The sequence below is a fragment of the Nasonia vitripennis genome, chromosome 1 (genome assembly GCF_009193385.2).
Source record: "Nasonia vitripennis strain AsymCx chromosome 1, Nvit_psr_1.1, whole genome shotgun sequence".
In the NCBI taxonomy this organism is placed as follows: Eukaryota; Metazoa; Arthropoda; class Insecta; order Hymenoptera; family Pteromalidae; genus Nasonia; species Nasonia vitripennis.
The window spans coordinates 5,405,765-5,433,619 of NC_045757.1; the positions used below are offsets into that span (position 1 = coordinate 5,405,765).

Below are 27,855 nucleotides of genomic sequence, written 5' to 3' on the forward strand. Positions count from 1 at the left end.
TACACGGGCACTCCCCTCTTTGTGAATTACTCTCTCTACATCAGCGACAGAATTTTCTTATCCAAACTTTCCGAAACGTCGAGTGCATTTGATTAGCTTCGAGTAGTTCTATAAATAAGATTTGCGCGAGCTGTAGTAGCGCAACTGTATGAATATCTCTCTCTCTCTCTCTCTCTCTCTCTCTCTCTCTCTATCCCGCGAAAGCGGTTTTCAATTCATACGGCCGACCTTGGCTGCTGCTGACTCTGTCTTTCGCTTTCTCGCTCATTGAATGCTCGTTTAATGAATGTAACGAGCTTCTGAACTTCGGGATTCGGAAGGAATGGCTTGATCATTTGATCCAGTTATATATTTTCCCTGAAAAGCTGCAGCGACGCGGAGTTTATAACGAAAGCTCTCGCGAGCGCCGGCATAAAGCTCCCTTTCCTCGCAGTCGAAATAAAAGGAAATGATAATAACGTTGCGTTACGTATAGAGATTACGTAAGCGTACACCACGTGTCGAGGGTCTCGAAAGCTGGAGAATCGATAATGAGTCGATAAGCCCCTCGTCGAACTTTCGACGTTCCGATAAGCTCACGGCTATATATAATAGGTGAAAGTCCCGCCCGCGTCGACTGCTTCTAGTCTACGATCTCACGATGACCGCCAGTGTAACCGGGCTGCTGCTGATCCTACTCCTTGGACTCGTCTCTGCGCGTAAGTACACCTTCGTGCTTTTTTCTTTTTAAACTTTCATCGGCTCTTTGCTGCGGTGTATAAGAGGATGAGTATTATACCTTTTGCTCGCTCGCTTTGTGGTGAAATCCGACTTGCGTGCAAGTAGCCTTGCCATTAAAAATCTTTGAAATATTCACTGCAGGCTTCTTCTTCCGTGTGTAAAGGGATTGCGGTCGCGTGTGAATTTTTCAAGCGTTTCGTATAACATTATGTCCAGCAGGAATCGCTTGGTCAGTTATAATGAAAAAGCATCGCGTCTAATCGGTTATCGAGCCCAGAGTCGTATCATGATCCATCGGAATCGCTCGATCGTTTTCGCAATGCGATAAAAATGCGCAAGTCAACTCAAAGCAAGCGTCCGATCCGTCGATGAATAAAACATGACCCAATAACTTTCTCCAGAGACGGAGTCGTGGAAGAGCTGCGAGTTCGATCCGGCCAAGGACCTGAACTACACGCAGGTGCTGTACCTGCACCCGAACGAGACGAGCTTCCTGTTCCCCGTGACGCCCGACAAGTTGCTTCTCTCCGGCGATGGACCCGTGCTCAGAGTCGCCTGCCCCTCCGGAACCATCTCCATCCGCGACAAAGTCACCAGCCTCAGGTGAGTGCGTCAGTCCTCTGATCTCTATGAATCAATTATTCACTACTGTATAAAAATAAAATCAATGGCAGCTCGGTGCTGGTCGAGTGCATGGGCGGCAAGGCAGTGAGGGTCAGCGGAACCTTCTTCTTCGGTCCTCTGAGCGACATCGGCTGCACCGGTGTTCCAGCCGACGCCGTGGCTCAGCTGACCGATCGCAAGACTGCGACCGGTAAAAAGCTGTGTGAGATCGGTTACCAGGTCGGTCCCCTGGACTTTGTCCCAGTCGTCGACAGCATCGCCGTCGGTCACGCACCCAACGGTGGACTCTTCCCGAGATGGGTACATTACGGACTCGTCAATGTACTGCAGACCAGACCGACCGACTCCGAAGCCGTCACCCTGAAGAAGGGAGAGCTGTCACAGGACCTGGCTTACGAGCTGGTGTACGACATTGGCGAGCAGAGGAACAGTTTCTTCGAGGACTTCGAGGACGAGGAGATCGTCGAGAAGTACCTGCCCGAGAACGGTTAGTACGATGATTTGCAAATCATGCTCACGTGAATGAACCCGGCATAATTATCATCGTTATCTCCAGGCACCGAGTACTTTGTCGCCGCGCAGCTGATAAGCCGCGAGGACCTGTACTACGAGGTTCAGCAGAGCGCCACAGCCTTCTACGAACTGACCACTCCGGCCTGGCAGAGCGTCGCCAACGGCAACTGGAAGCTCGTCTCCCAGGCCGTCCGCGAACTCGCCCAGCAGAACCTAGCCGACATCCAGGTATGGTCAGGTATATACCTGACGCTGTACCTGCCCAACGCCGACGACAAGAACGTCTACGTCAAACTGCCCGAGAGGCTCCGACCGGCCCAGTTCCTCTTCAAGTACGTCCTGGACCAGAGCAACAAGCGCGGAGTCGTCTTCGTCACCGTGAACAACCCCTTCCTCACCGCGGCCACCCCGAACAACGTCATCTGCGAACCTCTGCCGAGCTGCGACCTCAAGTACCCCGAGTTCGCCGACTTCGCCAAGGGATACACCTACTGCTGCAGCTTGAAGGACTTCAAGCGTCACGCCCAGAAATTGGGATTACCAACTTTCCAAGACATCGAGACTTTCTAAACGACTGTATTCACGGGATTTATACGACGATACGACGTGCGTGCGATGAGTGTGTCCTCCTAGCTTTAAGCCAGACCTTTTAGTATTACGACGAGCTTCTTCTCTCGAACGAGCAATAAACGAAGTGTATTGTAAAAGAAGGAAAATCTGGCGAAGAAAAAATGAATCACTACATTCAACCCGTCAAGCTCGTCCTGATCGATAGCGTTACCCAGGATTCCTCTGCATCCGTCGGTCTAAAAAGTAAAAGAGCCAGCGACGAGCCAATTTCCCGGTTAACGAAATCCGCTCGCTCTCGTAAACTTGGAATTGCCCGCTTGACGACAACGGCGGGGGCGACGATTTTTATGAATATTCCAGGAATAAATGAGCCGCGCAACCGCAGATTCGATTTCCATTATGAGCGCGTAATTAGCCGACGCCGGTACTACGCAAACAGAATCGCTGTAGCGGTCCCTTTGATCGCAGCTTTTCTCTCTGCCGTATAATCGCGCAGTTTACAGCTGTTTAGCACGAGATGGTGAGTACAGGGATGATTTCGGGACGTAAAGAGCTTGATCCAGCTATCAGCGGGGGAAAGTTCGGGCTCGAAAAGTAAATTCTCCAACGCAATTAAAAAGTTTTGATAAAATTCACGCGACACACACACACACACGCACAATGCATAGGCGACTCGCGAAAACAAAGTCCGGAATTGGAAGACCATTAGCGAGAAGCTTGGAGTTGAGAGGAAAAAAAGAACGTAATCGCGTGCGCGTTCCGTGTTGCATTACCGTCTCCCGAAAATTAATCAGAGTCCAGTCTCGCAAAATGGAATTAATTATCTCACCCGCTTTGGAATTCCAATTACGGGAGAGAGTGCTGGACGCGCTTAATTAAAAAAAAAAAAAAAAAAAAAAAAACCAGACGTTTACAGTCGCCGGCTCTAAAATGCTTACATTTTTCTCGTCTCTCCGAAGACACACGGCCGATTAGACGCAGGTATAGAGCCGAAAAAAAAATCAATCCCCATAGGCTGTCCCACCGCACTCGTCTTTGACTACTGGTCCGGCAGAGCGACGTCCGCGCAAAAGCCACTTTGCTCTCTCTCTCTCGACGGCTTTATACTCGTTGGATATGAGAAACATCCACGTAAAAACGACGACGACAACAACAGAGGAATAAATAAGCCTCGCGAGGAACCTTGACTCGACTCGAATATTTATTATAATAAACGCACGGCTATGCGAGATACAACACACTCCAGGCTCTCTCTCTCTCTCTCTCTCTCTCTCTCTCTCGCGACAGCGTTATATCGTGTAATACACACAGAGTCGATATCGGCCGAGCTTTCCGCGCTGTTGGAGCTCGTCGCCGTCGATCGACTCGCTCTCCTGGCTAAAGGGGCAGTAGGGGCAGCCAAGCGAGTACTTGTACACACACACACACACACACACGCAGACACACACGCGGATACGTACACAGACTCGCCGATCGTCGTCACCTCTAATTTTAGCTCAAAGGGTGCGCCTATGTGCGCTGCTGGACTTTGCGCGCGAATGAGCGAGCTTATAAGCGAGAGCGAAGTGTATTCGCGATTTTCCTTCTTCTTTTTTTTTCGTCGGACACACACGGGCCTTTGCTTTTCTATCTATAGATAAGCGCGCGGCTGCTGCTGCGTCTTCTCTCGGATATTTACTGTGCCTTCCTTCCTGTACACAAGCCGTAGTCGATTGGAAGAAAAAAAAACACGCGCGTCATCGTCATCTCCCCCGAAAAATCGTATAAATCCCGGCAGCGCATGTACATCCGTAAATTACGCTCGCTCGGTCGAGGCACGTCCCGCCGCGGAAGTCGCGCAACCGTCCGGGAAAGGATCAGACGTCTGACGTCACGTGTCGGGGGAAGAAAAGTCGAGTTTATATTCGCGCTCGCGAGAGAGAAAAACTCGATCTTTAGAATCGTCCTATAAGATCGAATTATATTCGTTCGTACGAAAAGTTACGATGTACACGAGGAGTTCCCTCCTTCTCTGACGTCGTGATCCTAATTCGCCCGCTCCTCGTCCTCTCGGCAGCGGCGTCTGACGTCAGTGTATAAGAGCGAATTGGAGTTTATTCAGATCCGACTGGAGTGTGGCTGTGCACACGGCGCAAAAGTGGAAAAAAAATGCAGCTGTGTGTGTGTGTGTGTGTGTGTGTGTGTACCGCGTCCGAAGCTTCATTCATCGACTCGATTCTCGCGCATCGCAGAGAGCAGCGGTGTGTGCCCCACTCGGAGTGTATATACCTATAGCGCGGAGGACCAGAAAGAGAGAGAGAGAGAGAGAGCGCAGGTGGGGGAGTGCCGGCGGTTTCGACGGTATTGATTTCCCGGGTCCCGGCCTGCCCCTTTCCTACTCGACCTCTAAGGTCCGCCGACGCTCTCTGCTACACACTTACCTATAATGTTATGTGGCCCAGGTCGTCATCGCGATGATGCTGATGGTGCGTTTGAATGCCTCTCGGCCAGTGGGGGAGCGCCGTGATTTTTCTTTATCTTTTCGGCTTTTCCTTGGTGCGACGCCTCGGGTTTCGGAAAAAATCCAGAGGTTGATTAAGCCAAGCGAGATAGAGGAGAGCAAAGATCGGAATGAAATTAGACTCGGAGCAAGTGGAACGAGTCAACGTGTACACACACATAGGCCCGAGCGAGCGGGTATATAGCGTGTATAGTGAGCGCGCGGCGCTCTCCGATGTCAATTTAATCAACATCAAACTCGATTGTTTTGCTCCAATTTCCCTGGAGATGAGGGAGCAGCTATAAACAATGCTCGATATAGGTTATACGCGCGAATCGAACCGATTCGAAAACGGCGCGTCCGGCAGCAGCTGTTTTAATAACTGCCCGTTAACCCACATGCGCTGAAGAGAGAGAGAGAGAGAGAGAGAGAGAGAGAGAGCGCGAACCCGTTGAATTATTCCCTCTCCCCTGCATAATTCAACGAGTCGCGATTTCTTGCGTCCCTCTTTTCTCCCATCTCCGCGAGTAGTATAACACACAAATAGACGCGGCAAATCCTGAAATTTCAATCGGTCTCAACGCATTTACTCCCGGCATTACGTTATAATGAATCGGAGCTTGCGGTTGAAGCTCTCCGATTACCCCGCAGAGCCGGTTATGATCGCTGAGAGAAGACGCGCTCGTTATAATCAAGTCCTTATTAACTCGCTGGATTACGCATAGCTCTCGCGCGCGTGTGTGTGTGCGTGTGTGTGTATAACGCGATGTACCCTTCACGCCCGGCTGATTTACACGCCGTCGCGTTATTGTACACGGGCTGCTCGCTCCGCGCTTCATATTATTATAAAAACAGAGAGCGAAGAGAGCGACTGCGGGTGTATTTTTAGTCGGCGAGTCGGCCGCGCTCCAAATAGACCGCAGCGGAATTTCCGATATGGAAAGAGAGAATCGGATCCGCTACGTGTCGTCGAAGGGGGACTTTTCGCGAAGAAAAGTTATAGAGCGGTTGAAACAATCGCAGGAGGGAGTATAAGAGATGGCGCTCGGCTTATTATTCAAACATTCGCGAGGAGCGCGCGGTTAACAAGCTCGTATTATTCCTTCGAACTCCTGTATAACTTGCGTGGCATCAATAAACAAAAACGGTTGCACACCTTGAAACTTCGTCAAAATACCAAGTCGGAGAGACAGTGCTGCTCAGTGAGGAGAGAAAAGAAAGAGATATCCGGCCTTGGATCGTTGCCGCAGTAATTCGTTATACGCGACGGATTGATTCCGTTCGCTGCGCCGCGTTTTTTCCGGGAATTCGGACCCTATATACTCTCTCTTTTTGCGTACGATATAGGACGCGAGTTGGCGTGTGTAATAAGCTTATTAAAACAGAGAGAGAGAGAGAGAGAGAGAGAGAGAGAGAGAGAGAGCGAGTATAATTGGCAAAGTTCGCCGCGCGTTACCTAATTAGTTTTCGCTCTCTCGTAATTAATATAGCCATATATATATAGCGCACACACAAAACACCGAATCGTTATAAATCAACACCTCGTTACGCTCGCCACACAGCGATATTACGATAACCATCGGCGCGCACAGTACATGCGGTACAAAAAAAAATATTCATCCACGAGATGGAGAGTAGAGAGTGTACATCATCGATCGGACACAGTATGCATATACGTCGATCGATCGGCGCCTTACACAAACGCACGGCCGAGCGAGCACACAAAGCTTTGGAAAAAGAGAGGATCTCTGCGGCGCACAGCAGAGCAAAGGTGTGTACCGAGCTTCCCTCTGTCGCACCTAATAAATGCGTTTATCGCCTGGCCGCTCGCGATCACCTCACTGGACAGACACACACACACACACACACACACACACACACACAGCCTCTCTGACGTCACTCGCCCTCCTTCTTATTCTTCTCGTTCGTTCGCGTGCGCGGATTATATACCTGTCGGAGTTTTTTGTCACCTGTTAGACGCGCTGACCTGGATGCTGCGCGCGTTGCAGATATACATAGCCTATCTCGGGACAGCGCGAGGTGACGAGGAAAAAATTCCGATGTGCTTTCTTTCGCGCTGATAATTATTACGGGTATAAACGTCCAGGAATGAGAAAAGGTTCGAGCTTTCGATACACGGGGTCGGTGTAAAATTTCATAGTAGGTCATCTTTGGCGGCGGCTTTTCCTCGCGGCGCGATCGGCAGCCTCGGAAACATCCTTAATGAAGCGACCGATCCACTTAGCCGTAATTACCCAAGCGCTAGAGCGGGCCGCGCGCGGCTGAGTGGGAGGTACACATTGATTAATTGAACTTTATTACCGCGAGAGAGAGAGAGAGAGAGAGACAGACAATTGTGCATACGCAGCCTCTTGCGACATTCTTCTTCGCTAAGGGCCGAAGGCGTATATACCGATCACCGGTTTCGCAACGCACAGTCGCGCGCGGTGTTATTGGGAAAGTTGGGGAAAAGCACACACACACACACACACACACACACGAGCCTTCGGTTCAACGCACGAAGCTTCGCGAATTTCCAAGTCTATTTATAAGAGCCGAGGCTACAGGATTGCGCAAGAGAGTCGCGCGCGCAAAAGTAAGAGAGAGAGAGAGAGAGAGAGAGAGAGAGAGAGAGAGAGAGAGAGGACTGGCCTGCCTTGACATTGGAATCACTTTCGCGGGCCGTTCAATCGAAGGGATTTGCATGGAAGACCCGCGTGCTAGAGAGAGGAAACCTTCCCGCTGCTCTCTCAGTGTGGAGAACGCGAAAAATATGGAGCGCCCGCGTTGCGTAATCCAGCTCTAATAGACGCACACACACACACACACACACACACGTATACGCGGATAGTTATATATCGAGTGAGAGTCAACAGAGCGTCGGCTTTAAATTTAGCCGCTGATTTATACGAGCCGAGGTGTATTTTGTCCTATTACGTATACACACACGCGCTTACACTTCGCGAGATCAATACACCCGCTCGCGATTCGGGGAATTACGAGTTATTACACGCTTACGCGCATAGAGAGAGAGAGAGACGAGGGCCGATAACGATCAACTGGCGCGGGAATTTGGAACGGACGTAAAAGACCGCTGCGAAAATAACCGCCGCCGCGACGTCGTCCAAAGAGACACTCGCTCGAGCGAAACCTTACGCACGAGAAGAAACGCGGGTATAAGCTTCGCCTCCGGTGAGAGATCGGTACGACCGATACGATCCTTTTCTTAGCCTCTGTTGTTGTACGTATCCGTGTGCGTGCGATTTAGGAGAGATATAGCCAAGGTCAGAGGTCGACGATCACTTGGTACCGAAGAGCGACGCCAGGTGGCGCAGGGCCGCCCGCTAGAGAAGTGGCCCGGATCGTCGCTTATTTGCGTCGAAAAGAAGCGTTATATAATCGATCGGTGTACAGCGTACGAGCGTTGCAAAGCCAGTCGAGACAACGACTCCATAAAACCCGTCGGCTACTCTCCTAGATAAAAGCCGAGAGAGAGAAAAGGTCCGCAGATCTAATCTCTCCTCGACCTCCCGAACTACGCATACACCTATACACTCTCCGAGAGTCTCTATGTACACGCTATCCAATTCCATTTGCGCGAGACAGTATGTGTGCGCTCTGTACCGCTCGTAAAACGAAGAGATGAAAGCGACGCTCGGAATTTTCTATGCTTACGCGCCGGACTTTAATCCCGCGCATATGGATGTATATGGATGTATATGCACGAGAGGAGCCAGACCGGTAATTGCGTTATGGAAATCGAAAAAGAACTCTCTCCTTTTTCCATCCTCCGTCGGGGAATTGAATAGGGAGCGCGAAAACGGAATATAATATCTGCAGACTCGCAGTCGAGATTATACTCGGCCGAGCGTTAAATACGTCGCGTGGACAAAAAGCTCGAGAGAGAGAGAGAGAGAGAGAGAGAGAGAGCCTCATTGTTACACAGGCGTATACGCGAGCGAGTGTCGTTCTCTGGAATTGGAACGGGAAAGAAAAGTGACGGCGCGATTCCGATAAGATAACGATTTCGTATATACGTGTCTGTGTGTGTGTGTGTGTGTGTGTGAGCTTTGCTAGTCTCTCTGTTTACCAACAATGAAGAGGAATAAGGAGAAGGAGAATCCGGTGAATAATAATCGCGTTGCGCGCCCATAGCCGGAATAATCGATGAGCTTGTACAGCTCGTTGTACATAATGGAATAGCGACGTTTTTTATCCTCACTTCTCGAAATTGTTTCTTCCAAATACTTACGCGCGCGCGCGCGCGCGCGAGGCGTAAATTTTATCGACCATCTGCAGCGGGCGAGAATAAAGGCTGTGTGTGTGTGTAAGGAGAGATAAAAAACCGTCGTAAAAAAAGGAAGCCCCGCATCATCTCGCACTCCTGACACCTATATATTCCTAGCTTATCTGTGAACCGCGTTATGTGTACTATATAGGCGTCCGATCGATTATCATCCTTATACATGATAATCTATAGCGTCGAAAAAAAAATGGGGTAACGAAAAAAGGGATAGAGACGGCACTTTGGCGGCTGCTGCTGCATTGTGTTCGCGGGATTATCTAATAAACCTCCCGAGCGACGCGGCTGCATCGGCTTCTCTTTTCTCGGAGAGAGAGAGAGAGAGACAGAGAGAGAGAGAGAGAGAGAGAGAGAGAGAGAGAGAGAGTCGACGAACCTAACAGACGACTCGATGGAGAAGGAAACACACGTACATACAGTGTATACAGAGTGAGCGAAAGCTCAAGCTCGTGTGACGCGCTGTGCAGCGCATCGATCGCCGCCGGCGGCAGCGGCCCTTTGTAATTGCGTCATCATCCGAGAGCTGCTGAAACTCTTGCCCGGAGAGAGAGAGAGAGAGAGAGAGAGAGAGGGCACGTAGTTATGCAATATTTTTAGGACAGGTGCAGCAGCAGTAGCGCCGAAGGCGCATCGAGCTTTTGCAATTCCTGCGCACCATAAGGAAGATTCATTCCCGATCGACCGCGTCGTCATCGCACAGAATCAACCGCGAACGTCACGAGCGCTCTTTTCAGCCGTAATGATCATCGGCGTCGCTCGCGATTACAATTTTCGTCGCGGTCAGAGAACGCCGCGATCATTACTCTCGTTCTCTCCCCCGTCAGCTCTCGACGAACAATCCCCCATACATATACGCATACAGGCTTATACACAGATCCGCACGGGCCGTCGTATATAACACTCCCCCTTAGCGGCACGTGCGCGCTTTTCAGCCGAAAAAAGAAAGCGAGTGTAAGTACGGAACGCCCGCGGCGAACGATAAGAGAGAGGAGAGAGCGATAAGTCTGCGTAGTCGTGGTGACGTCAGAGCGAGCGAAGGTGTGTTCTCGCGATCCGCCGTCAGTTACAGGAGGTGAGATGCGGCTGAATGTGTATTACCGGATGGGTATGATGATGGTTGCGACACGCGAATTTTGGATCGTATCCCTCTCTTGTGTTTAATTAACATTGTACCTCAGGCGAGGGTCTTATCTCGACGAGGCAGGCTTTTTTCGAAGGAGAGGAGAAGGAGCTGGAACTGATGACCTACATCAATCTTCCATTGTTAGCGGGATTAAAAATATTTCGACTCGCTGCGGAAAACCGGGTTTTTCCTCCGCACAAAGCCGAGTTATGCAAAGCAGGAGCGCCGTCTCCGCGTTATAAACTCGAGCGTAAACTTCGCCGCGGACGTACTTACGTACGACTTGACATCGGAATTCCGAGCGCTTCTCTAAAACTCTCTCTCTCTCTCTCTCTCTCTCTCTCGTGAGAGGGAAAGAGATAACAATATCACCGACACTGCCGCGAGCGCATATTATGAATTCGACATCTGCCTTATACCTATACGTATACGTACATACACTCGCCGATCTCTTTCTCGCTTCAAACGAAGCCAAGGTCAGCGCGCGTGAGGAACAAAAATTTCGACGAGGCTTTCGCGCACGCGAGAAAGAAAAACGCTGATTTTGAGGTTAGGTCGCGGCTCTCCTCCTTCATCCTACTCGTTATGTATCGCGTCCTTGGCAATATACGCGCGCGCGCGCGCGCGCCAAAGACGACGATAATAACAATGATAACTGGCTGCTTATCGAGTTCAACGCGCGCGTGCCCCGCGCCATCATCGCACAAGAGTCCCGAGAGCGAGGGTAGAGAAGAAGAAGAAGACAGTAAGGACTGACGTGGAAGAGGGAGGAGAGAGCAGGTCAACCCCTTTCGAGGGAATAGTTTCGGTTCTATCCGAGAGCAGGCGTGAACTTTGACGCTTGCGCGCGCGTAAGGGGCTGCGCTGAAGATGTTTTCCCGGAGCTCGAGTGGCTCGATCTTCGAGGATGCGTATATGTATATGCTCGAGATGCGGGGAATTTCCTCTCGCGCGTGTGTGTGTATAGGGGGGGTGACTCGGACTTGTTAATACAACGCGTCGAGGTTTGTTTGCCGCGGGCTTATACATTTCCGAACATAACCTATTTGGAGGTTAGGTTCGAAATCTAATTTTTCTCGCGTGTATCCTGTATCTCTCCGGAAGATTAATTCAACTATTTTTCTCTATCTGCCAAGCGCACCTCTTTTCGGAGATCAGTGTAAAGTATAGAGCGAATTAAACGTGTGTATTACCCCGGCGCGTCCTTAATCATAACAAAGTGCCCCTATAATACCTTGTGCGTAATTAATTACTTACTCGCGCGCAAAAAAGCCTCCCTTCGCGCATCTCACGCGATATACTGTATGGCCTCGAGTTCCCTCACTCGGACGCAATTTGGTTATATCAGCTCTAGTGAAAAGCCGGGGGTAAAGTATGAATTTTTTCCGCTCGCTCCCTTACACACAGCTTCATACCCGAGAGAGATAACAAACGGAAAACGACGGGATTTCCACGCGCGCGTTTATATGTATTCCCGAGTGTGTTTACGAAAACTGCGCGCCGCGCGGGACGAGAGCCTGATTTATCTCGACGGTCCGCTTGTTATTTGCCTAAGCCACTGATAACGAGTCGACTGCATAGCGGCCGCCGATGTGTGTATACAGGAGCGAATTTCATTCGAATGATGTCTCTTCTTGACGTCAGTGCTATCTGGAGGAACGTGCAAAGACGCGTTAAAATTTTTACCGATTCGTCGAGCGTATCAAGCGAGTCGTTGGCCCCTTTCTGCGTATATAGAGGCGAGCAGGTACTTTGCTTTCTCTCTCTCTCTCTCTCTCTCTCTATCTATCTGCGCTTTTGTCTCGATGAATCTGGGTCACATTTCTATTATGTCGCGCGCGGAGGGATGCTGCAGCTCTGCTGTTCTTGCGGATGATCAATTTCAAATCGAAAGTCGCGCATACCATTGTTTCTCGATTAAGCCGCGCGGCTATTTTTGCATCGGCCACGCGTTGGATCTACTATTTTTGATTTGCGTATTGTGGGTACTGCTGCATTCACGGCCAATCTGATTAATTAATCTCCCCCCAAACACCCAGAAATGCGATTTCCCCAATAAAGGAAAATCCTCGAGATTCGCGCCAAAAAAGGCCGCACCTGCTCTCCTCAACGGCGAAGCCCTCGCGGGACTGGTATGTAGTGGAAAAATGATGACTACCTACACTATAGTCGCTCGCTCTCCGTGTTAATTTTAGATCGACTACTCCCCTGACGCGCCGCCGTGTGCCGGCAGCTGTTTCAACTTTTGACACGTCGCGAAAGTTAAATCGATAGGGACGCGTGCATGCGCCTATTTCCGCCAACGAGAGGTGGGAATTCGACGGCGACGTTGATCCTTTTTTTTTGCATATAATTATAAGAGACGCGTTATATACAACGACGCCTTTTTTTTATCTCCCCAACCGCGAAGACCATCTGCCGCGCGCGTGTGTCCATCGCAACAGTTTTCGTCCTTATCCGGTGCAATCGATACGTACGAGGCGATAAGCTCGATGCATCGGACGTCCGTGTAGCTATATATACCAAAATAGCCGCACACATAGAGTGTACAGAAATCGAAAAGCGGAAAAACGACGCGTAAGTAGATTGACACGAAATCGCGTGTATCGTAATCGAAATCTCGTTTCGGCATTCACGGCTTTGATGTGTGTCTGTCTTATCAGCGCCTATACACAACAAACGCGCCGCGATCGATAAATCGGCTTCGATCTTCACACCGCTGCACTGATTAGCTCGCCGCGTATATCTTTATTTACAACGCGCGCGACCTACAGCCGGCGATCGTAAACGCGCCGATATTATATGTCAGGCCGGCTTCGTTAAAACTACGCGCGCGCATGTGTGTAAGTATACACTCTTTTTTACGAGAGTTTCTTTAACGACTCCGTTACGGAGTATAGGATGTCAGTGCACCGGCTGCGCAATTCCAGCGCGCTAATGCGCTTAATTAATCCTGCAGCTAAGGATCGGTTCCTTCTCGGCCGATCGAAAAATCGAGACACACAATGGGTGGGTGTATAAACGTGTCCGGTGTGTATAATACGAGGAGGAGAGAGAGAGAGAGAGAGAGAGAGAGAGAGAGAGAGAGAGTAGCGATATCCACTTACCAAGGCTATCGCGTTCGCGGCAATATTTATACGAGTCGCGCATACTTTGTGTCCTCTGCCCTCTACTCAGCGCCCGCGTTTTTTCTCTCCTCTCTCCTCTCCTCGACGTCTAACTCGTCGGCCCGCGGGAGAGAAGAGTTTATAAATATAAATAATGCCGACGATCGCGTTTCCGAGGTAGAGCTGCGCGACTTGGATTACACCGCGTCCGACTATAAATACGACGATATATAATAATACGCGCGTGGATTGTATAGGCGTATCGAGGAATGTTCGGGATTCGAGTCGACTCGTTTTTTTATTGCGGGGGAGATTAGAGTATACGCAGAATCGTAGAGCCTACGTAATGTCTCTTGCTTTACAGTTATACGCGTCTGTGTATGTGTGTAGGAACCGGCCACATTGAAATTCGTCGGCGCACGCTTCCGTTGATAGCGACCTATTCTCTCTCCTCTCGCTCGCTTCTTGTGCTGTACGATGTGCCGTAGAGTCTTGACCCGCTTGTATACAGGCTGTGTAGAAAGTTTCGAAAAATCGATGCAACGTGTGTGGGTAATCAGACGATCAGAGCTGCGCTCGATTTTTCCGTTTTTGTGCGTATGTATAATCGCGTTTGTTTACGTATATTATGACGCTGTAAAATGTGCCGACGACGGAGGACGATTCGAATTTCGCGGAATCGACGCGGCGCACAAATATTATGGTTTTCGCGCGCGACACGAGGAAAATCCTCGCGGGATCGATTTGATCCTACTCGAGAGCGCGATGCTTCTTCAGAGACACTCGAAGCGCTCTCTGCGCCTGGAATTCCGTCCCTTTGATCTCTCTCTCTCTCTCTCTCTTCCGCGACTCTGTGCTCTGTTTACTTACCCGTTGTTGAGGATCATTTGCTCCTCCGCAGCTGGAAAAAGCTCCTCGGAATAACAACAACAATAGCACGACGTTACGTACTACACAATAGAGCCGCTTCTGGAAGACGCGTACGTAACGAGATGAAAGTATAGCTGTGGACAAAACGCTGCAGTGACTCACCGCCGACTAAAAATAGCGCGATTATTAGAATTAATTAGCCCCGGCGAGTGTACGAGCGCTGCTCTACATCAACATTCCGATACGCTTGTGCAACTCTAGTGTGTGTCGTATTTATCGCTTAACGAGTCGAAAAATTCGCGAGCGCGCGAAAAAATTGACGGAAGAGAAGATGCCAGAAGGAAAGAGCCGAGGGGAACAAAGATGCCGAGAGAGAGAGAGAGGGGGGGGGCCGCGCGGCGATGGCCTGGATATATATTTGCTAATAATAGTTTCGAGATATTGCGAAAGATATAAGTATATTCGGGAGCTGCTGATGAAACTCCGATGTGCGGCGACGACTCTTTCCTGAGGCTGCTGCTGAGTTTCCTCCAGTGGACGACGACTGACGTATTTTTTTCAAAGCGTAAAAATAAGAGTGAACGATAGAAAATTAAAATATCCTCGCGGTGTGAATCAATAATGTCCATTTAACATTGACAAGTTAATTTGCGTTTATTCTCGTATTTACAAAAGTATCTTGGTACAATTACATCGAAAGCCAATAAAAGTATATACTCGTGTGAGTTGGTTCCTCGTCCGTGTACTCACTGATTCATAAGTATACACGAATGGAACTGAAAAACTTTCTGCTCGTCTCGGGATCAATTATACATGTATACACGATAATACTGCTCAGCATATGCATCGTTTGTTCCTTTCTCTTCTTATACCTTTTTCGACAGTCTTCGTACGTATATATAAGCAATTGCACGTTGTATACTCGCCGGGGAGATATACTCTTATCGGGAGGTGTAAAAATTCCGGCGTTATTGTTTCTCTCTCGTCTGAGCAACGTCATTAACGTCGTCGGGAGAGAATCTGAAAAGCGACTTGCACGCACGACTTGTCGCGAAAAAAAAACGTTACGCGAAATTATAACTACAAAAAGAAGAAGAAGAGATTCCCTCGACAAAAACGAGTGCTTCTTTTCGTTCGCTCGATAACGCGAGTAAAGGCTTGATGGAGCAATTTGGGTTTTCCGCATGTTAAAATATAGAAGATTAATAATGATGAGAGAGTGTGTGAAAACGCAAAGCAATGAAAACAATGTTTGTACACTTATTTTATCATATATTTCTGCCTCTTTTTTGTTATCATTAGTTAAATATCGTTTAACATCATTCTATATACATTATGATTAATTATTCCTCCGTTACAGACTAGTACAAAATGAACAAAGATCGATACGATATAATATATAAACGTCGAACGAAAAAAACGTGGAAAACCCAATTCGTCTTTTTTCGCTCTATTCTCTTTCTCTCTCTCTCTCTCTCTCTCTCTCTCTCTCTCTCTCTCTCTCTCTCTCTCTCTCTCTCGCTCGCACATCCCTCTCTCTCGCTTGCACACCTTACACATCATCTCTCTTTCTCCGACTCGACACGCAAAATAAAAGATAATATATGTATAATATGTATAATATATATATAAATAAAAAACAATCATATAACGGGAGAATCGAAGTAATGTACACATGTATTTCATACGAAAGGAGCGAGCGCGAATCCTGCGGCTTGGAAAAAAAAATCAAGAAGAAACAAAAAATGCGAGACAACGCTCTGCGTGTGTGCGTGTGTGTGTGTGTGTGTGTGTGTGTGTGTGTGTAGTGTCTAAACGCTCGCTCGCTCGCGCAAAAATAAACTCTCGCGAAATAGAAGCTCGGACCCCGGCGCTCTCTGCTCCTCCTCTCGCCTCTCTTTTTTCGGACGCGAAAAACTCTAAAATTAAACATCCGTCTCTCGCTCGCACATCAGACATTCACGCAAACACACACATGCTCTCTCTCTCTCTCTCTCTCTCTCATTATTATAGTATTTCTATTTTTCTTTTCACTTTTATTTATATAACGTGCGCGCACACTGAGTCCGTCCACGTCGTCGTGTGTCCCTCTCTCGTCGCCGGTGGCGGCGTGGTTTTACAGTAGACTAAGTATTCTCCGATACATTGTGTGGTACGTCGGCCCCTACGTGCGTGTATACAATATACGGGGGGAGGAAACACGGCCCGCAGGAGGAGGAGGAGCTTCAGAAGAATCGTCGGTTATTCATTAATTAATTTACGATTTTTTTTCTTTCGATTGTACAATGATTATTATTCCTCGAGAAAGAGAGATTGTTGTTACACGATTTCTTGGCAATTAGATACTATTTATGTAAAAACAAAAAAGACGAAGCATGTCCGTTATTTACGAGATTCGCTCTCCTGCGCACCTTGAGACTACGAGAGAGAGAGAGAGAGAGAGAGAGAGAGAGTGGCATAAGGTTACAAACAAAAAGATATACAAAAGAAGACGCAACTTTTGTTCTTCGCACCTGCGTTTTCCGCATCAAAGTTGTACACGCGCCGCGAGTTACGCAAGCTTTCGCTTGTAAATCCAGAGAAGCAGAAGAAGAAGCGTCGCGACCTTGACTGTGAGCCACACGCAAAACGTGTGTCTGTGTGTATACCGTGAGAGTACAGTTGCGTTATTTTCGTAAAAGGTGCAGCATCGGGCCGCGCGACTTCTCCCTCGCTCTATAATACTTCGCAGAATATATTATGTCGAGCGCAAAAAAAAAAACGAAACATACGCAGATCCGCGCACACGTGACGAGTGCACACATACGCGCTCGTAAAGAGAGAAAGAGAGAGAGAGAGAGAGAGAGAGAGATAGTCGCGAAGAACTCCTTTTAATCGAGCCGATGATTGAGCTCAATTCCCAATTGAGTTACGCGCGGACGATTGGAAGCCTCTCTGTACACAGGCATCAGGCCTCGGCGTCGATCGAAAATTGAATGCATACATAGAGCGAAAAGAAAATGTACAGGAGGAGAATAACGCGAGGCGCTGCGCCGACGTCGTCGTTTTTTTTTGTTCGCGCGCGCGCAAAAAAAGCTCCGAGATTCTTGGAGAGAAGAAGAGGCACAACAAAAAAATAACACAGGAGGAGAGCGTCGATCGGCTTTGCCCTTGTATAATAAGGTTCCACATACACACATGCTCTCTCTCTCTCTCTCTCTCTCTTTCTCTCCTTATGTACAATGTGTGTATGTATGTATGTATGTATGTATGTATATATATATATATATATATATATATATATATATATATATATATATATTCGGCGCCGCACGGAATACAATGGTATATAGAGTACGAGCGCGCGCGCACAAGCGAACGAGCGAGCGAACGGCGCCAAGAGTCTCTCTCCTCGAGCGTCCCCGTGTGGGAGTGGGTATGTGTGTGGGAGTGTGTATGTGTGTATTACACGCTCTCTCTCTCTCTCTCTCTCTCTCTCTCCCTTATCTAGCGCTAAAAAAGAACGACGCACGCGACCTTGAGGTAGGGAGGAAAGTATTACTAGAAAATACGTAATCTAAGAAGACCTATCTCTCCTCTCTCTCTCTCTCTCTCTCTCTCTGCTGCGATCACACATCGAGTACAATAATTTGCTTTCTCATCATCATCGTCGTCAACGTCAGCATTCTCTCTACGTTAAAAGTCGCATCTCGCGGTGTACAATATGGGGGGGGGGGAGAGAGAAAAAAGGCCCCAGCCGGGCCGGTATCTACGCTCAAGGTGTACTTATTGCACCGAATATAGAAAAAGCTCGCGGTGCGGCGCCCTGTGAGATACACATGCGGACATATACGGCAGAGGGTGGCGCCGCGAGCGCTATATGCTCACTCTCTCTCTCTCTCTCTCTCTTTTTTTCTCTCTACTCTGCATTACGCTCTCTCTCCGAAGCCAAGTCGCGCACAGGCGGAAAAATATACACGCGTACGTGTGTGTCGCTGTGTGTGTGCGCGCGCGCGCGCGTGTGTGTGTGTTGGTGAATAAGTGGGTAACGCACGACCTTAGACGGGCTTGCGCTAGCGCGAGAGCGAATCGATAGTACAACGTAGAAAAATAGTCCAAATGAAACGTAGACAATATATGTGTATATATCTATTACTTTATGCGCGCCTGTGTTTCTTCTTCTTCCTTTTTTTTCGTTATCCTTCGATATTGTATACGCGCGACGACGAGAGAGAGAGAGAGAGAGAGAGAGAGAGAGTTTTGGGCTGATGCGATAGCTATGCCGTCTTCAAGTATTATAACAAAAGCTTCGTGTGCGCGATATGATGTGTATTACACGCTTCATCCGTCTCTGTGAGTGTATCCGTGTGTGAGAGTGTACGATGTGTGTGTGTGTGTGTTAGATATTGCGGTATACCAGATAGGTTCTTCTGCGGTATCGTTACAAGCGGTGGTACTAGTCGTCGTATAATATATAATATAAGTCTCTCTCTCGCGTATCAACCGGAAGATTATACATCGAGAAATGATCGAGCCATTATGTATCATCATATCTATTCTCTGTGTTTCTTTTTTTCTTTCATTTATTTATTTTTTTTCGTTAATGTGTGTATACCCGTCTGCACCGATTGCTTTCTATAAGACTTATTTAAAAGTGCGCGTGTCCGCGCAAGGTCGAGCGTCACGTGCCCTCGGTCTCGCCTGGTTACCTTTTTTTTGTTCATTTATTTGCCTTTTTTTCTTATTTTTGTTGCTTTGTTCTCTCTCGTTATTATATTTTTCTCGAAATTTTTTTCAGTCTGCGGTGTGGAGCATCTGGACCCTTTATCACGCACTTTGTTATTTCTTATATAATATGTATAATATTTTTTTCATGTATACTCTCGGGGGGGGGCGGTCGAACGAAAAACGAGGGGGGGGGAATCTAAAAACGGAGCGACTCTCTCTCTCTCTCTCTCTCTCTCTCTCTCTCATACTCATTCTCACACTCTCATTCACATCGATATTATGATACGTCACAATCACGCTCGAAGAAGAAGAGTTGCTGCTGCTGCTGCTGCTGCTATGCGTAGGATGATTCCCTGCGACGATGAGCACCGGTGCCGCCGCTGCTGCTGCTGCTGCTGCTGCTCATGATTCGACTCTCCTCCTCTGCGATGCTGCTGCTGTGTACGACGTCGTCGTAGAAACAATGATCTGCTGCTGCACTTTCTTCTGCGCGTACAACCACCGTGTTATTTTGTTTTTTTTTGCTTTTTTTTCAATCAATAATAACGTATCTTCTTCTTCATCATAATAATTTTTCTTTAATTAATTAATCTTCTCTTTTTCGCGCTGCTTTACGTTTTATCAATTAATTATTATTTAATTATTACTCTGCGCTCTCGCTCTCGCGTCACTGCACTCATATACGAAACTGCACAAACAAAATGACGACGAACACTTGTATCCTTCTCTGCGGCTTTATGTATGCTGTGCTGCCAAGTCGAGCGCGACATCGGCGCGAAAAAAAAACTTCCCTTATACTTTTTTTTAAATCAATTTTTCTCTGGTTTTGTACACGGCAACTAAAGTGTTAAAACGAAAAAAAAGAGGATTCACGTGTGTCTGTGTCTGTGTATGTAACTGTTCATGCGACGACGAAAGTCGTGTTTGCTCGTCTTCATCGTTATCCCTTATATCATCTTCATTTATTTATTTTTATTTATTTATTTTTATTTTTTTTTAACAACAAGCAAGTCCACAATCGGCAACAAGAATACTAAGAGTCTGTAGGAAATTTCATGGTTCCACACTGCACTTTGCTCTCCTTCTACATCAATCTTCCATAGGACTTGATCACCTTCACTCTCTTCTCTCTTCGTGCGGCACCTCCAACACTTAAGCTTTGTATTACCCATAGGAATTGCCTAAAAAGGGTTTTTTGGGGAAGGGTGACAGAACACAACCTAGGAGAATGTAACAGTCCCTCGTCGTCGATGAAGAATCACTGGGTGAGTGGGATTTTAATATTCCTTCTCTCCTAGGTCACTCTCGCTCTCTCATTCTTGCATTTGCTCAAAGGTGCGCCCGGGTCTATTGGCCAGACGCACACTTTGGCACGATGCCTGGGATCCACCATACTGCAGCTCCTCGATGGGTCCAGCTATAAGCAGCTGATGTTGGCTTTTAACCTTGCGGTCTGCAGACCCTTCAAAATTCAGCAAACTCCTTGGCGCACTTCTCCGTTGACGAGATTCTCAATGCCTCCTCCTCGTAATCGTCAAAATTACTAGTGTCCCCGGGTCCTTTGCACCTGGGTATGAAGGGCGCCTCAATTCGCTTCTGGAAGACTGCGATCCAGTCGGTGCTGGCGAACCACTTGTGTCCCTTGATGTCGTTGACTCCAGCCTTGAGATTGCCGAACCTCTTGGTCAGATCCACCTGGAGCAGGCTGCGCAGAAGATCCTTGAGCTCGGAGCCAAAGTGCGAGGGAAAACGAACCTTCCCACTGACTATCTTCTCGTAGATTTGAATTGGCTGGTCGGCGAAGAAGGGCGGATAGCCTGCAGCCATTTCATAGACCAGGACACCCAGGGCCCACCAGTCCACCGCCTTGTTGTATCCCTTGCTGAGAATGATTTCGGGTGCAAGGTACTCAGGCGTGCCGCACAAAGTCCACGTCCTGCCCTTGACTCGCTTGGCAAAGCCAAAGTCTGTGACCTTGAGGTAACCCTGTGAGTCGATGAGGAGATTCTCGGGTTTCAGATCTCTGTAGATGAGGTCGAGGAAGTGCAGGTACTCAAACGCCAGGACAATCTGGGCGGCGTAGAACCTGGAGTGGGGCTCTGAGAATCTGCCGACCTTTCTTAAATGGCTAAACATCTCTCCGCCGGGCACGTACTCCAGCACCATGTAGAGATTCGAATTATCCTTAAAGTGAAAGCGCAGAGAGACGAGGAAGGGAAAGTTTATGGCCTGCAGGATCCTCTTCTCGTTGAGGGTGTGCTCGACCTGCTTGAGCTTGACGACCTTCTGCTTGTCCAGTATCTTCATGGCGTAGAACTCCTTGGTGGGCTTGTGCTGGACTATCATGACCCTGCCAAAGGAGCCAGTGCCCAGGGTCTTGATCCTGTCGAAGTCCTCGAGGGCCGCGGTGTTGGTCGGGTTCTTCTTCCACTTGTCCTCGAACTCCTCCTTGGCCTGCTCAAGGAACTCCTTGACGCTTTCAGCGGCGTCCACCTTCTTGTTCGAGCTCGTGGCATTGTTGCCCATCTTACTGGAGCCGCTCGAGCCTGCCAGGGCTCCACGGATATCTAGTTTTCTCAGAATTTCGGCTGCTTTTTGCTGACCTCGCGCCTGGCGAAAATATCTGCCCTCCGCTACGAGACAGCGAGAGAGAGAGAGAGAGAGAGAGAGAGAGAGAGTGAGGCACGCGCACACAGCACTGGCGGGAGAGAGAGAGGGCCAACTCAATCGCACTCTCCTGGACTGGTTTATGGTGCACCGCACTCGTCGACGGTCACTGGCACGACGGCTGTATATTTCCCCGGCTGCACTACTGTAACTGGGTCAACCCTGCTGCTGCTGTTGCTTCTGCTCAGGCTCCGCCGCCATCTCGTCAGTCAGCTGCCAGGTCGGCTCTTCCCCTGGCACAATGGCTGCGCGATACACTCGGTATAGGCGAGCTGCCACACACTGTCGCCTGCTGCTGCTACTCCGCTTTTCTCTCTCTCTCTCTCTCTCTCTCTCTCGCTCTCTCTCTCTCTCTCTTGCCTTGCCTTGCGCTTCCACTCCCTCTCTCCGCGATCCGTCTATCCAAGGGCGACGTCAGCCAGACGGAAAAAAACAGCTCCTCGATCGATTCCCTCTCGGCGGGTCGTGCGCGCCGCCTCCTCTCTTCTGCGATATACGCTCTCGGGCGGCTGCTGCTGCTGCTTCTGCTCGTCGCCGAAGAAGCTCTATCTCGCTCTCTTTCGCGCTCGCTCGCTCGATCGAGGGAAAATTGATCCGTGTATACGCACTGCTGCCTCGAGACTTGGCGTGCCAGCACTGCCTACTCCTCAAAGTGAAAAAGCACTCGCGCACACGCACTCACACGACTCCGGCTATACCACCACTCGGGAAATATAATATACGCTCGTGTACGCTGTGTGTACATACGTGTACACTGCGTGTGCAGCAGCACTCGGTCTGTCTTTCTCTCGCGCTATATCGTGGAGAGCTGGTGCTGCGGGCTGCCGACGGCGACGACGGGAAAGAGTAGAGCACACGCACGCTGGTCGATGACGTCCGTGTGTGTGTGCGCGCGCAGCTGCTCGCTCTCTCTCTCTCTCTCTCTCTCTCTCTCCCACAGCGGGTATTATTATTATATATTCGTCCGTCTGTGCGATTCTCTCGCTCGCTCGCTTTCGGTGATATATTTCTTCGCGAGGAGGAGCGCGATATATTCGACTCTCTTTGCCGACACTATACCGTGTACTTATGTATACGTATGGCTCTGTGCTGTATATATTATGTATAGTACAGCGAGAGGGAGAGAGACTATACTCAGGCTCTCCGCGCGCGAGCTGAGCGAGCCTATCTCCGCGAGAGAGCTGAGTCTGGTGCCGCGCGGCCCGTTTCCACTTGCGACACTGGCGACGCTCTTTCTCTCTCTCTCTTTCTCTCTCTCTTTCGCTCGCTCTGCCGTCGTCGGTCACTTGACACAATGCGCGAGTGTGCGGTGCGGCGGCGGAATCGTTATGCCCGCACACGCAGGCGCACGACGACGTCTTTGCTTCTCTCTCTCTCTCTCACGCTCGTGATCTATCCGTGTATATGGCAGGTGCGCGCTACACTTGTGCTTTTAATTCCCTGGCAAAGATGGCGGAGCGATTCGCGCGCGTGTATGTGTATAAATGTGTGTAGGTATAATATATAGGTACTGCCGCACGCGCAGGGGAATTCGCTGCGCGCGTCGACGGCCCTCTCTCTCTCTCTCTCTCCGTATGCACTATATACCTTGTACACACTGTATAGGTACTGGCTGATAGGATTGTGAGCGACGAACTTTCCTTATCGCTCTCTCGCGACGCTAGAATAAATATATGGGTATACGCGTGTGTGCGCAGGGAGATAATAGGGCTGCTGCTACTGCTCCGACTCTTTTCCCGTGTAGGTGTACATGCGCCGACAAATTGCATAAGAAAGAGGAACACAGGGCTTCGCTTTATCTCGTCCCTGTCTGTTTGTTGGAATTTACGACGAGGCGTTTATTTTTGGAATTTTTATGAACAGCCGACGTCGGAGAACACCTATATTATATATGGACCGAAACGAAATACGTCTGACCGTGCCTGGGACGTGTCTACTTGTGAAGCTTTACGAGAGTTACCTATACATGCTTTTCTCGAGGTAATTGCTTTGGCGCTGCTCTGCGAGGATTCGGCTCTTAATTGCCATTTGCATAACGTACACTGTCTCCATAATAGAATTCTATTTATTTACCCTGTGTACTGTGTGCATGGGTATGTATGTATGCATGTGTGTCTGTGTGTGTGTACGACGGATCTTCGTTATTTTTGAAATCTCGGCAGGCAGCGCTGCCTCCGCCGCGGCGAGAGTCGAAACTACTGCAAGCTTCTCTATAAATAGATTTGTATTCTATAAAGCACTGGGTTTTTGCGTTCAGTAAAATAACGATCGAATGATAGACCCGGTATCGTTAGGATAGGCAAACTGTCGGCCAACTCGATAAAATGAATAATTTGATTGAAAAATAAACCGTTACCCTCGGAGCAGAGTAAGAGCTTTCTGACAAGTTTTGGATCCCAAGGACAGATGGCGCCACGCGAAGGTTAATTACGCTATTCGAACAGTTCACTAGATTCAGCACGCCGGGGCTGTAACCGCTCTTCAGATGGCGGAGCGATGCCAGAAACCTGAACGTCCAGCTACTCAAATGAAATCCAGCGTTATTGCTCACGCCACTGTAAGCTCGAGCTTTGTAACGGAATTCTACGTTCTAAAATTTAAATTTCAAAAAAAAAAGAAAGAACGCGTTAAAAAATCAAACTAAATATTTTTTAAAGTGAAACGCTCGCCACAGCTTATATGCAGCAGAAGAAACGTCCGAAAATGTCGGTTGAATTCAAGTTTCTCGATTCCACGATCGCAGCGCATACCGAACCTACGTGCCGAAACTCTCTGAGTAGGCTGCAGAACACACACGGCCGGCCGGACGCGATTCGGAGAAGGAGAACATACACGCACACGTGTATGGACAGTGTAGAGATCGTCCCGTAAATTTTGGTGAGCGACCGGCGTTTTCTCACACAGCAGTGAGAGAGAGAGAGAGAGAGAGAGAGAGAGAGAACGACTGGCTACACCGGGAGAAACCGGTTCCTTCTCTCCGCAGGACTACTCGCCATGGGAGACACACGCATAGCTCTCTCGCGCGTCTCTGCGGAATTCGTGGAAACTCTGTCGCCTTGATTTTCGGAACTTTTCGCGAATCCTTATTCCTCCTTTTTCCACGACCTAATCTCACGCACTTTTCCATCGTAATACGAAACCTAACGTCGCATATCGCGATACCGAGAGGAGATAGAGCGAGACAAAGTATGTACACAGAGTATGTGGATCTCGCTATTTATAATCGTGGCACGCGGGGGTAGGAGAGAGAGAGAGAGAGAGAGAGAGAGGCGTGTATACGACGTCACCGGCGCGTATGTGTGTACACACTCGATAGACCGAACGCTCAGCGGCCCGTGAGAAATCCTTTGCCCCGACCGCTGTGTGTCTCTATATGCACGTATAACGTCCTTTATTGTCAGAAATAGAGAGAGAGAGAGAGAGGCGTTCGGGGGGTAGTTTCGAGAGCAAAAAGGTCAACGATTCTGTCACTTTTTCCGATATCAATTCACTCGTCAACTCTTCGCTGTATATACTCCCAGCCAATCCGCACACAGAGGCACACATCGATTACAAACCGCGACGACCCTTTCACTCGTCATCCTTTTTGCATCGCCGGTATATTACACGCATACACAGCCCGGCGGGTTAATGGAGTCGAGCAAAACGAAGGAAATGAAAGGCCGGGATGTTCGCGCGCGCGCGCGCGCTGAAAAAGGGCTGCCAATTACTTATTGCAGGAGTCTCTCTCTCTCTCCTCCTACGCTCTTTACGTAACTGTAAAAGCGCCGTTTGCATAACGGCCGCGTAAAAAAGAAACGCGTCGCGCGCAGGAGCGTTATCCTTCAGGAAACTAGTCCTTCTTATGCCCGATTCCTCGCTCGTATGTGTGTGAGTGTGTAAAATTTTTTCCGCTTCGCGGGCGAGTATACAGCTCGTGCAGATGCGCGCGGGCTATCGATTTAGCGAACGGGCGCGCGCGCATGTGCCGGCCGGTATACGTACGTCAACGTCGCTGATGCTGCTCCGATGTGTTGTAACTCCTTTGATATTCTTTCGGGGAGTCGATGGAAAGGAAAATGTTTTGCTGTATATGCGAGGGAGGAAAGTTGGCGAGTTCGAATCCCCCCTGCAGCTATGGTATCTGATGTGATCGGCGCTTATGGTTATTGGTAGATATAGGTAATTGCGTGTATGTATATATGCGTATGTCTTGTCGGTCGGCCGGGTTTAACGGTTGTTCGACTGATGAAAGAGAGGAGTGAAGAGCGTGACGCGGAGACGCAAAAGGAGCAGCGCAAGGATCAGAGTTAAGTATAACAGAGCTTTACCGGTTTCATTCTGAGACGGCCGCGATTCGACGCCGTTGGTTGGATGAATTGCGGAGGAGTGGCTGGTGGGTGGTATATACAGTGCTGAAGTCGCGAGCGGTCGTTGAGAAATTGTAATTTCTTTTTGCCTTCGTCTTAATATTGCAGAGTTGCGCTCGGCGCTGACTCGGACTCTTTGAGTGTTCGATAGTATCATTGTCTACTACCTATCATCCCCCTAGTAATCCATTAAATTTACTTAAATAAAGCTTTAAAATGCATTAATCTTTTCTTCTTCTATCCACCTTCAACATTCTATCCGCTATCTCGTCTTTGATTAAAAGCAAGCACAGCGAAGCCTCCAAAAGCGTATACATTATGCAAATTAACGTTCTCGTCACAGCTCGAAATATACCTCATATACTCGTTCACTTGCGCACACTCGAACTCTCGAGAGTCGAGAGGCTTTTTTCTTTCAAAACAGCAGTGCCAGCATCCAACGCTCGAAATCTCCCTCTCGATCGTATCGTCATAACACAACAACGCAGCCACGCAGCAGCAGAGGCCTTTACCGAATCCCTCGTTACTCACGTCCATGTGGCCTCTCATCCTTTCAATGACAACAAAACGCAAACTAGGCAGCTTATTCAAACAGCAGCCGCGTGTGACCTCGGAACACATCGCACAGCATCAGCGCCTCAACGCATACGTCCCTCCAGACACGCGTATGCATAGTCTGTATATACTTCTCGCCGCTTGCCTGTGGCGCCATCTAGGCTGTCTCTGGATGTGGGTTCAAGAGCCTCCGGTGGCTTTATTATTTTTCGAGAAATTTTGCCAAACTATGAAAGTAAGTACTATCTGTGAACGGGCACTGGGTCTCTCGAATTCTGAGACTATCCGGTTGCGAACCGAACCGGCGGAAATAACGCAAACAATCAACATCCAACTCAAATGACTCCGGAGCGCGCGGCTTCCTAATTGGCCGTAATTAGCCAATTTCAAGATTGATAACGGCCCACCTGCGCGCACGCACATCTCTTCCCGCGAAAATCGATCGATCCTCCAGATACACATGAAATAACGAACATCGTACGGTCTACATCTCAAATAACACAGTATACCATCAGCGTCACGATTCGGAAAAGTCCCGGCGGTGTTCGAACAACAGTAGAGTATACAGGATTTTCGGCTCGCTCTCTCTCTCTCTCTCGTGAGCAGCGCACAGAGACGCAGCTGCACCGGAAACCGTCATCGCACGCGTCGCTGATGCCGCACTCATAATACCTGCTGCCACTCTGCTCTCCTTTCGCGCCTACCTGTTGGATCGTGTGTACAGATACTCGCGATGCGGGACACACACACACACACACACATTTTTTCCTCGATCCTGTATACGGGCTATAAATATACAGGTATACAAAAAAGAAGCGTGGTTAGAGCGGCGGGCGAGCGCGCGCTCTTTTTTTCCGTGAAAATCGACCGCCGACGCGAGAAAGACCGCGCCGAGGGCCAAGGAACTCGAGAGAGCAGCTCCGGCGAAGCGAGTCGCGCGCTTCCGCTTCTCTCTCTCTCTCTCTCTTTCTCGCCGCCTTTGACTTCTTGAGTTTCTCGGTTCTCTTTTTTCAGCCGTGCAACTCGTGTATACGGTAAATGAATTTTTCCGTGCGCGAAGAGGTGCCTGCACCGTGTACGTGTTTTTTGGGTGTGTGTGTGCGTGTGTATGGATGCATTCCTGCAGATTTCTGAAAAGGTGTTGCGTAAGCGGCGCGACGGAAGCGGCTGATTAATGGCCAGATATGGCGGCCGATGGTAATCGCTTCGGCGGAGTTTCTTGAACTTGAACCCGGCGACGCATCGTCGAGATTCTATTTTGTGTCTGG

General features: G+C 49.0%; 2 protein-coding genes across 2 annotated transcripts; one reads left to right on the forward strand and one right to left on the reverse strand.

Annotated features, from left to right (window-relative positions):
• The first annotated feature begins 304 nt into the window (after nucleotides 1-304).
• On the forward strand, nucleotides 305-2,598 carry LOC103317312. The gene is made up of 4 exons (XM_008214872.4): nucleotides 305-698; nucleotides 1,122-1,323; nucleotides 1,395-1,831; nucleotides 1,901-2,598. Exons 1-4 carry the CDS (start codon nucleotides 641-643, stop codon nucleotides 2,425-2,427), a joined length of 1,224 nt encoding a protein of 407 aa, XP_008213094.1. The 5' UTR covers nucleotides 305-640; the 3' UTR covers nucleotides 2,428-2,598.
• Nucleotides 2,599-19,999: 17,401 nt separating this feature from the next.
• Pka-C1 (cAMP-dependent protein kinase 1) lies at nucleotides 20,000-21,967 on the reverse strand. The gene is given in 1 exon segment (NM_001170910.1): nucleotides 20,000-21,967. A coding segment is annotated over 1 exon segment (1,062 nt). The 5' UTR covers nucleotides 21,543-21,967; the 3' UTR covers nucleotides 20,000-20,480.
• Between the last annotated feature and the right edge of the window lie 5,888 nt (nucleotides 21,968-27,855).

Coding starts and splice junctions, on each gene's coding strand:
- LOC103317312 (XM_008214872.4), top strand. CDS start 641: ATGACCGCCAGTGTAACCGGGCTGCTGCTGATCCTACTCCTTGGACTC. Junction 699..1,121: donor CCTTGGACTCGTCTCTGCGC/GTAAGTACACCT, acceptor AACTTTCTCCAG/AGACGGAGTCGTGGAAGAGC. Junction 1,324..1,394: donor GACAAAGTCACCAGCCTCAG/GTGAGTGCGTCA, acceptor AATCAATGGCAG/CTCGGTGCTGGTCGAGTGCA.